Source organism: Colias eurytheme, chromosome 9 (assembly GCF_061535395.1).
Source record: "Colias eurytheme isolate Ceu_HAF_F1 chromosome 9, ilColEury1 Martin Lab GWU primary, whole genome shotgun sequence".
NCBI lineage: Eukaryota > Metazoa > Arthropoda > Insecta > Lepidoptera > Pieridae > Colias > Colias eurytheme.
The window spans coordinates 2376233-2391155 of record NC_142988.1 but is presented as its reverse complement, the minus strand read 5'-3'; the positions used below and the strand labels follow the sequence as shown (position 1 = coordinate 2391155).

Genomic DNA, 14923 nt, shown 5'->3' with positions numbered 1-14923 from the left:
AATTAAATATAGCCTTTCTTTCAGACTGCTTCGTGGTTTTCATCAAAGTTCTATCAATAAACTAAGAAGTAAATTAAATTGCCAGTATCCTTATTATGGTAAAAAAAAAACCTGACATTGACAGTGGGTAGGCATGACGTGTATTTCTCTTTCTGTCATGTGTCATTTGTGTACTTTCTAAAATTTTGCTGTCAATTTCAGTTGTCAAATTTATTGTATTGTGATTTCTGAGATTGTGTGTTCATAAAAATTTTACTTTCATGTTTTCACTAAACATTATTCACTATCAGTATTCTGGTGGAAGTTGTAGTATTCACACTTCTGGTTATCGTATTGAAGACTGGTTATTTCGAGGAAGAACGATTACGGGACGAATCGCACGTCGACCACAATCTCTTTGAGAAAACAATGAATTTTCAACAAAATAATTCATTCAAATTTGCAATAATATTTTAAATAAGCGGGTTTACTTATGCCAATAAAATAATAGTGTAGTTCGTATTAAAGACAATTTTTAAAATGGTTCGAAAAAATTCGTGTATTGTGTTTATTATTTTTGCTGTAGCGATAGTTCAAGCGGTGGGTTTCGACACGGAACTATTTGATACGATTCCTTGTGATAGCAATGCATGTTTTGACTCGCTTCATGGAGCTCTCGGAGATTGTTCATGTAACGTCGACACGATTGATTATTTCAATAACGTGAAAATATTCCCTCGCATCCAAAGCCTGGTAAGCAAAGACTACTTTCGATTTTATAAAGTTAATTTGAAGAAAGAGTGTCCATTCTGGGCTGACGACAGTAGATGCGCTATGAAGTACTGTCACGTCAAAGCTTGTGCAAAAGAAAGTGTGCCAGGATTCGATGGATATGACAATGAATATTTGGAAGAATCACCTGTGTTAAAGTACACTAAAGAAGCTCAGTCGCCGTGCAACGGAGACGCAGACCACGACCCGGACCTAGGATACTTAAATTTAACTATAAGTGCTGCAAGTCAATTCGAAATAGCTAAGTGGAAGGCCTATGATGATTCTGTTGACAATTTCTGTCAATGTGATGATAAAGACGCGGAAGCAGAGTATGTAGACCTCTCACTAAACCCTGAGAGGTACACAGGATACAAAGGGCCATCAGCTCACAGAATATGGAGGAGTATTTATCAAGAAAACTGTTTCCGTCCAAAATCTAATCCATATGAATCATTCCCGTATGTCCTAAGTTCAGATTTGGGTAACATGTGTTTGGAAGAGAGAGTGTTCTACAGAGCAGTGTCTGGGCTGCACGCTAGCATTAATATCCACTTGTGTTCAAAGTATTTGCTGTCAGAAAAGAAGCTTGGTTTCGCTGCACCACCTGATGGTGAATGGGGGCCGAATCTAGAGGAATTCCAGCGCAGATTTGATCCATCACAGACTCATGGTGAAGGACCTAACTGGTTAAAGAACTTGTACTTTGTATATCTATTAGAAATGAGGGCGCTCGCCAAAGCTGGTCCTTATTTGGAGCGTGAAGACTATTTCACCGGTAATCCTGTTGAAGATGAAGAAACAAGAGGTGCAATACGAAATATGTTAGGAGTCATATACTCATTCCCTGATCATTTCAATGAGTCACTAATGTTCAATGGGACCCAAGCTACCAAACTAAAAGCAGAGTTCAGAGAGCATTTCTTGAATATTTCGAGAATTATGGATTGTGTTGGTTGCGACAAGTGCAAGTTATGGGGTAAATTACAGACGCAGGGGTTGGGAACGGCGTTGAAGATTCTCTTTTCAGGTCGATGGGACAGTGAGGATAGGCCAGAGCAAGGGATGTTGACCTTACGGCATAAGGCACAGAAGCGTTTACAAAGAACAGAAATTGTGGCCCTGTTTAATGCTTTTGCAAGACTGTCAAATAGTATCAGAGAACTGGAGAATTTCAGGATTATGCTCAGGTGAGATGAGATTTGTTTTTCTGTGTGATTATGGCAACAGAATTGATTATCTTTTACTAAATTCTGCTATTACTTTTAATTCCAAAATGTATCTATAGACATTCTTATATAAATATTCCAATTAGATTGTTCTTTATACATTTCATATAATTAATGTAATAGTTTACAACTTTATAGTCTACCCTTGAAAAAACATCAGGCTAATTTAGTTTTTTTTATTATTTCATGGGAAATGATAACATCAGTCATGTGAACAGTGAATGTTTGATATAATCGATTCTGTTGTTATAATCACTACAACCTGTGCATTGTGTTTGTGCCCTAAACCATAGCGATCATGTTTCCATTATAATTTCCTCTATTTTCCATATTGTTCATTCTACAATAGTTTGATAATAATTATGTTGTTTTCCTTTTATTTGGCTTTTTGCTTATATTTGTGCATGTGATTGGGATTGCTTTGTTTCTAATCCATACTAATATTATAAATGCGAAAGTAACTCTGTCTGTCTGTCTGTTACTCAATCGCCTTAACTACTTAACCAATTGCCATGAAATTTGGTATAGAGATATTTTGATACCCGAGAAAGGACATAGGATAGGTTTTATCCCGGAAATCCTACGGGAACGGTTTTTTCTTTGAAAACGCGGGCGAAGCCGCGGGTGGAAAGCTAGTTACGCAATAAAATTAACTAATTAACCTTTCAAAATATTAAATGAATTGAACATTAATTAATGCGAAACTGTTTCGATTTCTAGTTTGCAACTATTTTAGTTAATTGAACAAATATGACAAAATGACAGATGGACAAACATACACATTTTTTTTCTGAAATGCATGCCAGGGAAGTCGGGAGCGGGAGGTATTATCTAATCATGTAATGCATTGTAATCGTAAAATTATTTCGAAAATTAAGCGTAAAAAAATGTACTGAAAAATAAACAATTATTTATTCAGAAGTCATGAAAAATTTTTTAATAACACACACTAGATGTAATTATTTACGCTATAATTATTTTGCATGCTATGAAGCAATTTTCTTTTTTAATGGGGTTTGAATTATTATTCCAATTTCAATGAAGTCATCAAGTATTTTAATTATGCTCCCTGAATTATTTATTTAATTTAAACATGTATAGGAAATTGATTCTACTTTAATTTAAATAAACTTTGTATAATAATAATAAATAAATAATAATAAATAAATATTATAGGACATTATTACACAAATCGACCTAGTCCCACAGTAAGCTCAATTAAGGCTTGTGTTGTGGGTACTAGGCGACGATAAATATAATATTTAATAAATACATATATAGATAATAACACCCAGACCCAAGAACAAATAATTGAGTTCATCACACAAATATTTGCCCTGACCGGGGATCGAACCCGGGACCGTCGGCTCAGTAGGCAGTTCTTTACCACTGCGCCAACCGCGTCGTCATGTATGTATTATACTTACTTAATTTTAAGTAAAAAAGTTTAAATTATATAATATAGAAATTAGAAAAGCAAATGAACTTCTTACAAAAATAATATTTTCACTATAAGTACATTGTGAAAATTATCGAAACACATTTATCAAACTGAATTAAAAAATTGAACATTAAAATCAATATAAGCCGATATCTCTGTATTGATAACAGTCAACATACCAAAAAAGCAGATGGCCGTATTGATGACGTATTCGCGATATTTATACAAGTTTTGAATCGGGTTTATGCAACGCGTCGGAAGAAACTAGAAAGTGAGTCTCGTGTGTTAAGTAACAATATAGACGATTGCATAGTACATAATATGTATGTCATTTAATATGTCCTGCATTAAACACTAGATGCGCTCCGCGGTTTAAGTTTTAACCCGCGTGGCTCCGTTCCTGTTGGTCTGACCGTGATGATATTACCTATATAGCCTATCCTTCCTCGATAAATGGGCTATCGAATACCGAAATAAGTACATAATAGTTATACATGCTAAAGACGTAGAGAATTCGAGACGCAATTTTCATAATATCAGTTGAGATTTGCCTGATTTATGCTAATTTTTATTATTCAATATTAATGGAATTCTTTTGCTCCAGTTTTGAAACGAATTTTCTATACATTCATGTGAAACCCGCATCTTCAATTGAGAATGAATATTTAGCCACATACTGTAGGTAGGTATGTTACCTATGTTATTTGAAGGTCTATTTTGAGCACCAAATAGCGCTTTAAAAAAAAAAATAAAGTCAAGTCGAAGTAGAAGCCAAAAACAAGTAAAACGCATGATGAGATCTTTCAAGATCCCAGTTATTCAGGTTGTCTATCATCATCACATTGTCAAAATAAAACTCATTGGTAGAAGACATCATAATATGTTAATGTAATATTGAACATAGGTTGATTACATTCAATTTCTACGAACATATAGATATAACAATTCTATCTGCTTAATCCATTATCAAGGTCTATACGTAGGAAGATATTTAAAAGAAATTCTTATTATAGATTAATTAGAAGCCAAAACAATAATCTCCATAGTTATATATATCTGTCTGTTTATCTGTAAAAAATACTGCACTAAAATTGATACAAATTTCATTTCTGAGTAGACCTTAAGTTGTTTATGTATTTTTTTAACGGACTTTATTTATTTTTAAATTAAGTAAATGAAACTATTATCACAGAATTGGAAACACACAGATTATGCTAAAATCCGTGACTTATTCGAGTTTAAGTAGTTGATTTAATTATGACCTACGTTTATTATGCAATTTTATTATTCTTTACCAATCCAATCAATGGCCGTTATAAATAACTTGTTAGAAACATCGAGAAGAACGAAAATGCTGAATGAAACTGATTATCCATAAACCTGAGCATTTAACGCCTACAAAATATGCGTATATTTTATAGATCTGTAAAATATTATTTGTTTACTGTCATCTGATGTGATCCAAATCAATTTCATTCTGTTCTTTTATACAGATTTATTTCATTAAAACAACGTTATATTAAATTAAAAACAAAAAAAAAATATTTTGTAAAACACACACAATCTCAATTTGACACTTTTTCAGGAAAATGTTAAAACATGGAAACTAAAATTAGAAATGTTGATAGCTAATTAAATAAAATTCATCCAAAAGTTACAATTCCATTCAAATATAGGCTCCTACTCCCTAATCAATGAATGCAATAGGAAACATAAGAAATTACTAAATAGTTTTTCCGCAATTCTCGTCGTTAGCGTTGCGTGGTCTCAATATAAGTGTTTCTTATGCTTTATTCTACTTCTTCGATAAATCCTTTGTACGAAATATCAGGTAAGTTTAGTCATAACCGTTAGGATACGTTTCGTGGTGCACGTAGGTGTCGCTCTGATTCACGCTTGACCGGTTTGTCATCTGTTTACATGCAACTTCGCTAAATGTTATGTAAAATACGAAATTTCTAGTTATATGGAAATAAATATTTTTAAACCCAAGTTTAGACGTTGATAAAATTTTGTTAGTTTCAAATAAATAGAGCATTGAGCTTACTGAATGATGTATCTTCATATTTTTCTATCTAATAATACCGTTCCGGTCTAAAAATTCCCATAAAGAAACAAAAAATCGACTGTATTTTTCCTCATTATCATCATAATTTGATAATTGATAATATAGATTACACCAGTCTTACTATGTCCTCTAGTTCTTAAATTTAATAGTATACAATACATTAACCAAATTGCAAGTAATTACAACATAATTTGTTCTTAATACAATGGCTCAATAATTGATGATTGATGACTTTTTCCAAATATAATTGTGAGCAACATTACGAAATCGTTATCCACCGGTCGACTAACTGCAAGGTGGCTAAACATTGTCTTATCAGAGATAACAATAAATATAATGGACCTGACTGATAGTGGAATGCTCTAGAGATATTAATATAGATTAAAAATTGCAATTGATAGTGGAAAATTAATTTTTAATCTGTTCGCATATGATTAAAGGGATTTCCCATTTTGATAAAATTACATTAATTATAGGATTGGATTGGATAATTATAGGATTCTTCCTGATGTAATTTATCGTTGGGAATTCTTTGGATGTTTAATTCACGTTCACATAAATACTTTTAACTACTTTAATATGGGTTAAACTAAATGCACATACGCACCTCGGGTTACATTTCGGGTTCTTTTGTTTGCATGTTTGGGATTGAGTGCCATTTATTTCAACTGTGAATATAACTTGTCTACAGCGGTCACAAGGAAGAGACGAAGGCCAACATTTTCGCGGGAGATTCCAAGAAAATTGACGTCAGGAAAGAAAAATGTTCTTCAAGTGGTACTAAACCGAGGATTTGGAGTTAGTTTGAATTGTGGTTAATTCTACGTGTTAGTCTAAATTGTTAGTACATTTTTGTAATGTATGGAGGCACTTTTGCTTAGCATCTATCTGCAGGTAGGCTGTGGATTTGAGAAAGTACAACTTTCTAGTTTCTATAGCTCTTTTGTGGTGTATCGATTCCTACTTGACCTATATAGTTATGTCACAAATAGTTTAGAGACATAAGGGATCTCTCGATTAAATTGTTTTTATTTATATGATGAAAATTATTTTGTTGATCTAGTAACATTCAAACGAAATTGTTTTACAATAATTGATTGAATATTTGAAGTTAAAATGTTTAAGATACTTAACGGCAGTTGTGAAAATAGGATGCGCCTTTAATTCTTATTACTTATTCGTTTGGATTTTAAATTATTATCAAAAAAATGTTCAATTATTTCAAAATCGGATGAAAAAATAAATTTATTATAGTCCTTTTCACCTATGATGATTCCTGTGACACTTCATCCTGTTCCGAATTACGTATTTTATGTTTAAAAAGTCAAAATAATTTGAGTGCATAATATTTTTATTTTATGGCGGCATTATTACCAAAAATATAAAAATGAAACATCTTAAGCTTATAAATCAAAAACAGTATTGTTTAGTTTAATATAATGAAAAATAAAATAAAATAACACAAAAATATAATACCTACGCAATTCGTGTACATGAAATGGATCGTTGAAAAATCATAGAGTTGGAAAATCACATAATCGGCGCCCATCTTGTGATCGTTTGTCAATCGAGTCAATCGTCTGTACGAGTACGTCAGCCTTGTATACAAGTTGCATTTTTATATTGATACTTTACGTGGTATTCTGTTATTTTTACTAATTGTTATTGTTGACTTTTTGTTGCTGTTGTTTACTAAGTTTCCTTAGTTAATTGTTGGCGAAATGCCGAAAAAACTAATTTTGGTACTTTATTCAAATCGATTTCATTTCCATATTAGAATATTATCGATTATCGGAAACAATTGATACGATTTCAGTAACCGACATCTCTACACGTGTCAAAAATCGATGTGTCACAGAAATCATCTTAGGTGGAAAGGACTATAATTTATATTTTAAAAGAATTTGTACAGTTAACTACCTAATAGAAATCTATTTTGTAAGATCTTGCCCCGATTTTTTCATTAGAATATGTATCTACGGAGAGTTAAAATTTGTTGATATGTTTTTATTATTATTTATTATCTGTATTATTAAAACTTGAATTTATGCCTAGTACTTAGCACCCTTTAGATATAGTTCATCACAATCATCCCAGTGCTACTCATTTAGATCTAAATATATTAACGATATTATATTACGTGAAATCAAGGTCGTTTAAAAATATTGTACCTACGCTTTACGCTATGAAAATAATCCACCTGTCTTCGCATAATAGGTAACAGTTACGGTAATAGTACCTAATTCTTTTCATTTTTTCAGCATAATATATGTATTTTATTTTAAACTTGTAATAGTTAAGTTTTCATCGAAAATTCTGTGTCAGATTATTTTCTAATAAACACCTTTATACTTTGTTGAAATTATAATACCTACCGATTAAAAAAATCCATTGTCTAAACTCTAATGTATTTTTAATATGTATGTAGATACACAATATTCATAACGCAGATGTATACACACATGTAATATGTAATGCCGTTTTTTCACCTGGTTCTAAAGCTGATTATAATTTATCTCCTAAACATTTTTATACAAGTGAAAACGCGGCGTGTGTAGTCAATTGATTTGTCGTGTGAATCAATAACATACTCTTCTAAGAAGGTACAAAATGTCAATTTTAAATTTAACCATGAGTAAGTATTAATATAAATTATAATGTCTGTTTATTTGTCAGACTTCGTTATGATTAACTTATATTAGACAAAGGAGTCGTGAAACTAATATGTTTTCAACTCAGATAAGCGTAGAGCCGACAATGGTCACGTCAATCAACAACAGATGCAAATATACCATTGTATGGCGTAACATCTGTTTTCACCATGTTTAATCACCTGATTTTATATATTTTTACTTTTTAGTATTGATGTTATGTTAACTTTTTGAAGTGAAACTTCTTTAGCCACGCGGTTGTGAGTAAAATTTCAAGGTCACGTCATGGCAATACCGTCACGCCACGAAGTAAGGCGATGTTGGTATTTTTGAATCTTGCCAAAGAAGTTTCACTTCTGACACGTGTGCTCAGCACACACGCTCTTTATTGATATTATCATGTCTCGATAAATGTCTCGCAGTTTTAACAGTTTACAAAATATGCGCTGGCGCTTTTTATTTTAGTCACAAATTTTTATTTTATTTCAATACTAAAACCTACACATCTAGTCTACTGATGCTGAATAAAGTGCAATAGTATTATGGCTTTCTTTCACTTTCTTTACTTTCATAGCTTCAAAAGTTACATAAATATTCAATGTTCATTATACATTTTTTAAATGTCATTGATACAGAATTGTTTCTTTGAACAATAGCCAAATATTTGCGTCCCTAAATGAATTAAATGATAAAATCTTGGCCGAAATCTATAAGTAATAAAATGACACAAGTATTTTTGTCACATATTTTCAGTTGTTTTCGTTAGATGTATTATTATTTTTTTTACAAACAATGAAATAGTATTATGTATTTTTTCAATTCATATATGTATTAAATAAAAAAAGAAATACTAAAATATGTAAGTAAGAATTCCTTACAATATAGCTAAATGTTATTTAAGCAATACCGAATCAAATTAAGATAGTACGGTCTTATCAGTGTACTGCCACTCGATTGATTAGATTTATTTAATTGATGTTCGTTAGCACTTTTATTGCTTATTCTAAATTGGGAGTAAATTTTATAAAAACAATTTTTTGTACGAATGATATTCCAATAGAAACGACGAAATTTGTAACGTCCGACCTTTTCATAGGAAAAAATTACTAAAAAATATAGATACTTAACTACTAATCACTAAAAAGAAAACAGAAAAATAGTTGAATCAAATTTTGTCATATTTCCACGTGTACAGTTTACGGTGAAGTTTTATACGAATTTTTATTTTATTTTATTTTATAATAAGCGTGAGATGTAAGAATAATTATGTATTAATGTGTAATGTCTGTGATTTTTGAGGTCTATTGTTGATCATGACAGTTATTTTTAATTATTTATAATTTTATGATAATAAACGTTTTACTCTAGTACCTCTGTTGTATTTTTTCTTACCTTTGTGTATCCCAGATGAGCAGAAGTAAATGAAAATCGTAGATAAAGGCATTTTGTATTGATATAAAATCAATGTACCTATTTTCAAAAGTTGTGTGTAGTTATTTGTTTCGAAAGTTCATATAGGTAACATTTTGAAAGAGATATTACAGAACTAAAACTATTAGTGTGGCAACATGATATAAATCATCTAACCTCATGGGCTATCTAGCGCTGAAAGAATTTTTCAAATCGGACCACTAGTTCCTGAGATTAGCGCGTTCAAGCAAACAATTCTTCATCTTTATAATATTAGTATTGATTATGAACGTATTTAGTAAAATGTTAAAAAATACTATGCTTTTGTCCTGCTGGCAATAATCTAATGCTACCAGTGTGTGTGCTTTGCCTGTCTAACTCTAAATTGAAAAAAGACAAAAAATTAAAGTATCTTCTCCATTGCAGATCACAGGACGCAAAAATGACTATAGAGTATATCAGAAGACCATAGAGCAAGAATCAAGCTTTATAAATATTCTGTGATTGATGATTCAAGCTTTTAAAGTTATATGTAGCTCTAATTTTTGGATTTACCCTTCTAATAAAATTGTAAAATTCCTTCCATAATGATTAGTTAGAAAATCTGATGCTTTTTTAAATAAACGGCACGTTGATAGAGCTATTACGCACTGTCGACCAGTCGCCTCTGGACTTACTCCTGGACGACTGACGACTAAGTGCGCAAGCCCCTATTTAAACTATAGTAAGTCACAGTCGCCGGCGACTGAGTCGCCAGCGACTGGTCGACAGTGCGTAATAGCTCATAATGTTCCTAAAATTCAAAATCTATAAATTAATGTAGCTCGTCTTCAGGTTGTGCAAAAATATGTGATAGGCCTAGGTAGTAGGTACCTTAATTAATCTAGTCTTATTCATATCAATTTCGAATACTAATGGAACTCAATATTAAACCTGCTTTAATAAGATATTATTTTTTATTTCCACACCTTTAATTATTATTGAAACCACAGTACAGTTGTCCTGGGTTCGATCCCAAGTGAAAATACTTATGTATAGAAGATAGAATTAAATACATGTTTGTACTTACTCGTTTAATGAAACTTTAGACTTTAGCCTATGCATTAATTGGGAATTTTAAAAAGGTTGTAAAGTAAGGGTATAAGAAATAAAACAATATATTATTTGGGAACGGAATCGTTTATTTAACCCATCTGTAATAGTATATAATTAAATTATACTGTTATTCTACACATTTTGTACTGTTCAAAGTACCTACCTATTTCAAGTATTTCTATCTTAGGGCGTATTCAGAAAGAAAGCTTGAAACTTATAAGCGCTTATAAGCGCTTATCGGCGCTTATAAGCGCTGGTAACCCGCGCAGGAAAATATATGAACATGCGCTTATAAGCGCTGATAGGCGCCGACAAGTTTCAACAAGTTTCAACAAACTTGTCGGCGCCGATCAGCGCTTATAAGTGCATGTTCATATATTTTCCTGCGCGGGTTACCAGCGCTTATAAGCGCCGATAAGCGCTTATAAGTTTCAAGCTTTCTTTCTGAATACGCCCTTAGGTTAGAGTGTACGAAAAATGCACCCAATATTGAGGAATACGTTTCATATTTTCTATTTATCCGATTGTGCTTCAAACTTGGTAGTTACCAATCACAGTACTTCTGGATCCTACAATTACATTATTATTACAATGACAGAAATAAATTGCCAATACAAGTCAAGAGGTCAATCCACACAACTTTACCTACATTGACAGGAGTGTACTATTATTATAGGAACAGTGTATTTCTATCGCTAAAATCAGTTGTAAAACTTCAGGATCCTAATTTGAAGGTCTAGTTAATTTATAAATGAAATACATTAATATTTAAACCTTGTACAATGCTCGGATACATAATTGAATACATCTTACGTCTTCCAATAAATTGTCAAAAATATATTAATAATAATTGGTGTTTATTGCTTCGTAAAATATTTCTGATGATTTTAATGATCTAAAACAGCGAAAACTATTGACATATTGTATAGTGTACCCGAACTTAAGTATATACCAATTTTAATATAAGTACTACTAGAATAGATAATATTTTAGATATCGGTCGAGTCGACATTTCGTTTCTATTCATATAATAGGTAAAAATCTTCCTTATTGTCTTCAACATTTGCCATTAAAACAAAGCTGGGGTAACTAATAGTAAAACGGGCAATTTAATTTGTGTTTCAGCATAACAAGTGGTGGCAATATTCTGTATTTTGTGTAAATAATAGCTTTGGTTTCGCCATTACGATAAATATGCGTAATAAAGTAGCAAGTCACTACGAATTCACAAGGTTCATAACCACATCCAATCTTAAACATTCTGTAAATTATTTCGCAACTATAATAAGCTTTGACACGAGTACCTATTTTGGATTTAATCTTTGATTTGGCGCCAACTGAAACGTCACCTTATTCATGCCAACTGTCATCTTGACAGGTCCATCGCCAAAAACAATATTATTTTTAATGATTTACGAATAATGTTGAACATGTTATATGAAAAATGTAATAACCACATAATAACATTCTTACTTCGAGATATTTTTAATCGTTTTCCTCATGTCATTGCTAATAATAATTATTACATTGATACTTGAAAATAATAAAATTTTATGATATGTTCCTAAGTAGGTATACACAAAGACAACGCAAATGATACAAAATAATAAATAGCATTCAGTGACGTCATAACATATATACACTTATCATATTTAGTACCCTTTGATTTAATGGATTTTATAAGATTATTCGACCATTATAGAATTATGACTATTCTTTATAACTTTTAAGTGTAGTTACTAGCTCGATACGCAAATAATCGTCAATATTTACATAAGTACTTAAAATTACAATATAGTAAACCCACAAGGGAGTTCCCTCGTGTGTGCTAAGAGTACACCTTAATATAACAGCACACGTTTGGGCACACTAAATACACATTCTAAACCCAACAGTACGCTTCGTTCGAGTTCAAAGGAATCCATTTAAATGTATACGAAAATAAGTGGGACTTACAGTATATACAAAAATATCACATTACTTCGAGGCCGCAGCTTTCATTTACCTACTTAGTCATTACTTATCTTCTTACCTAGGTCGGTGTTACCGGTACGAAGCGTAAGCGAACAACGCAGAAGTAATTAATAATTTCGGGTCCTTTACGGATCTCAAGCAGCCGTTCGCAGTCTCATTATATCTCGTCACAAATGCAATATTAGACCCGAAGTAAACATAAAATAACGCAGTCACTGACCGACTCGTCCTCCCCGAGCTTACTTAAGACTAGGTGCTTCGTTAGATTATTAGAACGACTACACCTAAACTATTGGCAGAAAAGCTGCAGCCTAGTCGCAGCCGCCTACTAATTGGCGTCGAAAGCGACCGAGAGCGGGAATATCACAACATATAAAAATATATTCGGTACGTTGCTGTAAAACTCCCTACAAGCATAATTAAGTCAGTTCTACAGAAAACAGATTCACAGATACATAAAAGCTATATTCCCCCCTAATAATAACGTATCAACGTATCAAAACTGACAGAACCCAAGCAAGAAAAAAACAAAAGGCGCGCAAATACACTTTATTCAGTCACACAATAGACAGTCTTTGGTGTCCGGCGACGAGTTGCCGGAGAGTTCGTCGAGGAAGTCGAACGAGGCGACGGCGGCTCGCTCGGGCTCGGCGAAGCGCACGAAGAAGTCGTCTCGGCCGAGTATGGTGGGGCGCGGGGGCCGCCCGCCGCCGCGCCGCAGCGCCGCCGCTGCGACCACACTCCGGTTAGCGACCCCGGTTAGCTACAACCGACCGCCCGCTGGACGAAAGCGCGACTCGTGAGCACAAGCTCCGTCGCCCGCTCACGCAACGCTCCTACCACTGCCGTATGCGAATTCTCAATGGCGTTTGTGTAGTTTTAAACTAATGGGCATTCTATAATTTCCATACTAGAATTCTTAGAGCAAAGCTAGAATGTGTGGATCGATAATCTTTAGTAGAGTTACGCGAAGATAAAGCTTTTAAGGGCACTAATTAAGGACTTTTCTACAGCTGTTCAAAATTGAGTTGATTAAAAGATAGAATGTATGAAAAACTTTGTATGATATCAAGAAAATAGAGAATATGCATCGTAGTTCTACAATCTATTTATGGATAGCTCAGTTTGCGTTTGAGAATTCGCATATAATTAATATGGCACTAGGAGGCATTTAATCGATTCAGAATCTTAAAATGGTCACAAGTTACGATTAAATGCCTTTATGTGGTTTACCCCTAGACTCTAATGTCCTAACGCATTTGACCAAACATAAAAAGGTTCGGCTTCAAAGCCACCTTAATTTTCAAAATATGCGTGAGCACATTATGAGCCTACTCGAACTTCCCTCCCAATTAACCAGTTTTATTCTGGATGTATTAAATTAATTAATTTTATTTGTGTTACTTTTTAAAATAGATCAAATAAACTGGTCAACCCCTACCCCGGAGCGATGCGTCAAATAGCTAAAATGAGTGAGATGTGCGTATGAGCGGAAACGAGTGACGTGGCTTGTGACAACTGACAGATGACATGAGTACCCGAGACACAGATACTTAATACCTTTTGCTGTCATGTTAAACCCTTATGTCAAATTATATTAGGAGTCGTTATGTATGAAATTCTATTCATGGGAAATAGCAAAAAGTATCAAGTTTAGAAAAGAAATCACATCACTAAAGCGTATAGCATCTAAAACATTTATTATTAACATTTACATTTACACACATTTAAAGCTTAAATTATATAAGAAGAAAAAGAAATAAGACGGCCATTTGCAAAATAAAATATCAATTCAGCTTCAGCTAAGATGCAGAGCAAATGAGGAACAACCATTTTATTTTATTTTTCTTCGCCACAATTAAACAATACTTAGATTTTATGTACCCATACTAACATTATTAACACATAAGAGGTATAAGACAAAGGTTATGTAATAACACCAATTATTGAATAAATATTTATGTTAAATTAGAATAACCCTCAGTATTGCATTAAATACTGAATTCTTATAGTTAATTAAATTAACACAATGTATTAACTATTAAGAGTTACATACAGTGGAGGTTTTATTAAAATGTATATTTTCTGTTCTATAAGTTAAAATATGAAATCTGAAATACTAAGCTTCCCAATTTACTTAATAATAGGTAATTAGATAGGTATAATAATTATATTATACCCTTCATTATGGAAAATTATTTTAGTGAAAATTTAATTAAATAGTATAAACCACACTCATACATCTTTTGCAAAAATCGACAACCATTTAAAATCCATAATCAAACCATAACCAAATACCATAATC

At 32.4% G+C, this 14923-nt stretch overlaps 2 protein-coding genes across 6 annotated transcripts in view; one reads left to right on the top strand and one right to left on the bottom strand.

Annotated features, from left to right (window-relative positions):
- Nucleotides 1-202: 202 nt before the first annotated feature.
- On the top strand, nt 203-10172 carry Ero1L (endoplasmic reticulum oxidoreductin-1-like protein). 2 transcript variants are annotated; one of them, XM_090105214.1, is made up of 2 exons: nt 203-1940; nt 9976-10172. In XM_090105214.1, exons 1-2 carry the CDS (start codon nt 520-522, stop codon nt 10019-10021), a joined length of 1467 nt encoding a protein of 488 aa, XP_089961340.1. In that variant the 5' UTR covers nt 203-519; the 3' UTR covers nt 10022-10172. The 2 variants fall into 2 exon arrangements, with proteins under 2 accessions (XP_089961340.1, XP_089961339.1); XM_090105213.1 differs by lacking the exon at nt 9976-10172 and adding an exon at nt 6180-6715 and having other exon boundaries at nt 204-1940.
- Nucleotides 10173-11240: 1068 nt separating this feature from the next.
- The window catches only part of LOC149905637 (uncharacterized), a 349280-nt gene continuing 345597 nt past the window's right edge, over nt 11241-14923 (bottom strand). For 2 of the 4 annotated variants that reach the window (XM_090105232.1, XM_090105230.1), the window contains exon 13: nt 11241-13347. In XM_090105232.1, coding sequence (XP_089961358.1) covers nt 13172-13347 — 176 coding nt within the window. In that variant the 3' untranslated portion in view covers nt 11241-13171. Of the gene's footprint in view, nt 13399-14923 lie in introns of all 4 variants that reach the window. The other 2 variants (XM_090105233.1, XM_090105234.1) reach the window with 2 other exon arrangements.

Coding starts and splice junctions, on each gene's coding strand:
- Ero1L (XM_090105213.1), top strand. CDS start 520: ATGGTTCGAAAAAATTCGTGTATTGTGTTTATTATTTTTGCTGTAGCG. Junction 1,941..6,179: donor AATTTCAGGATTATGCTCAG/GTGAGATGAGAT, acceptor ACTTGTCTACAG/CGGTCACAAGGAAGAGACGA.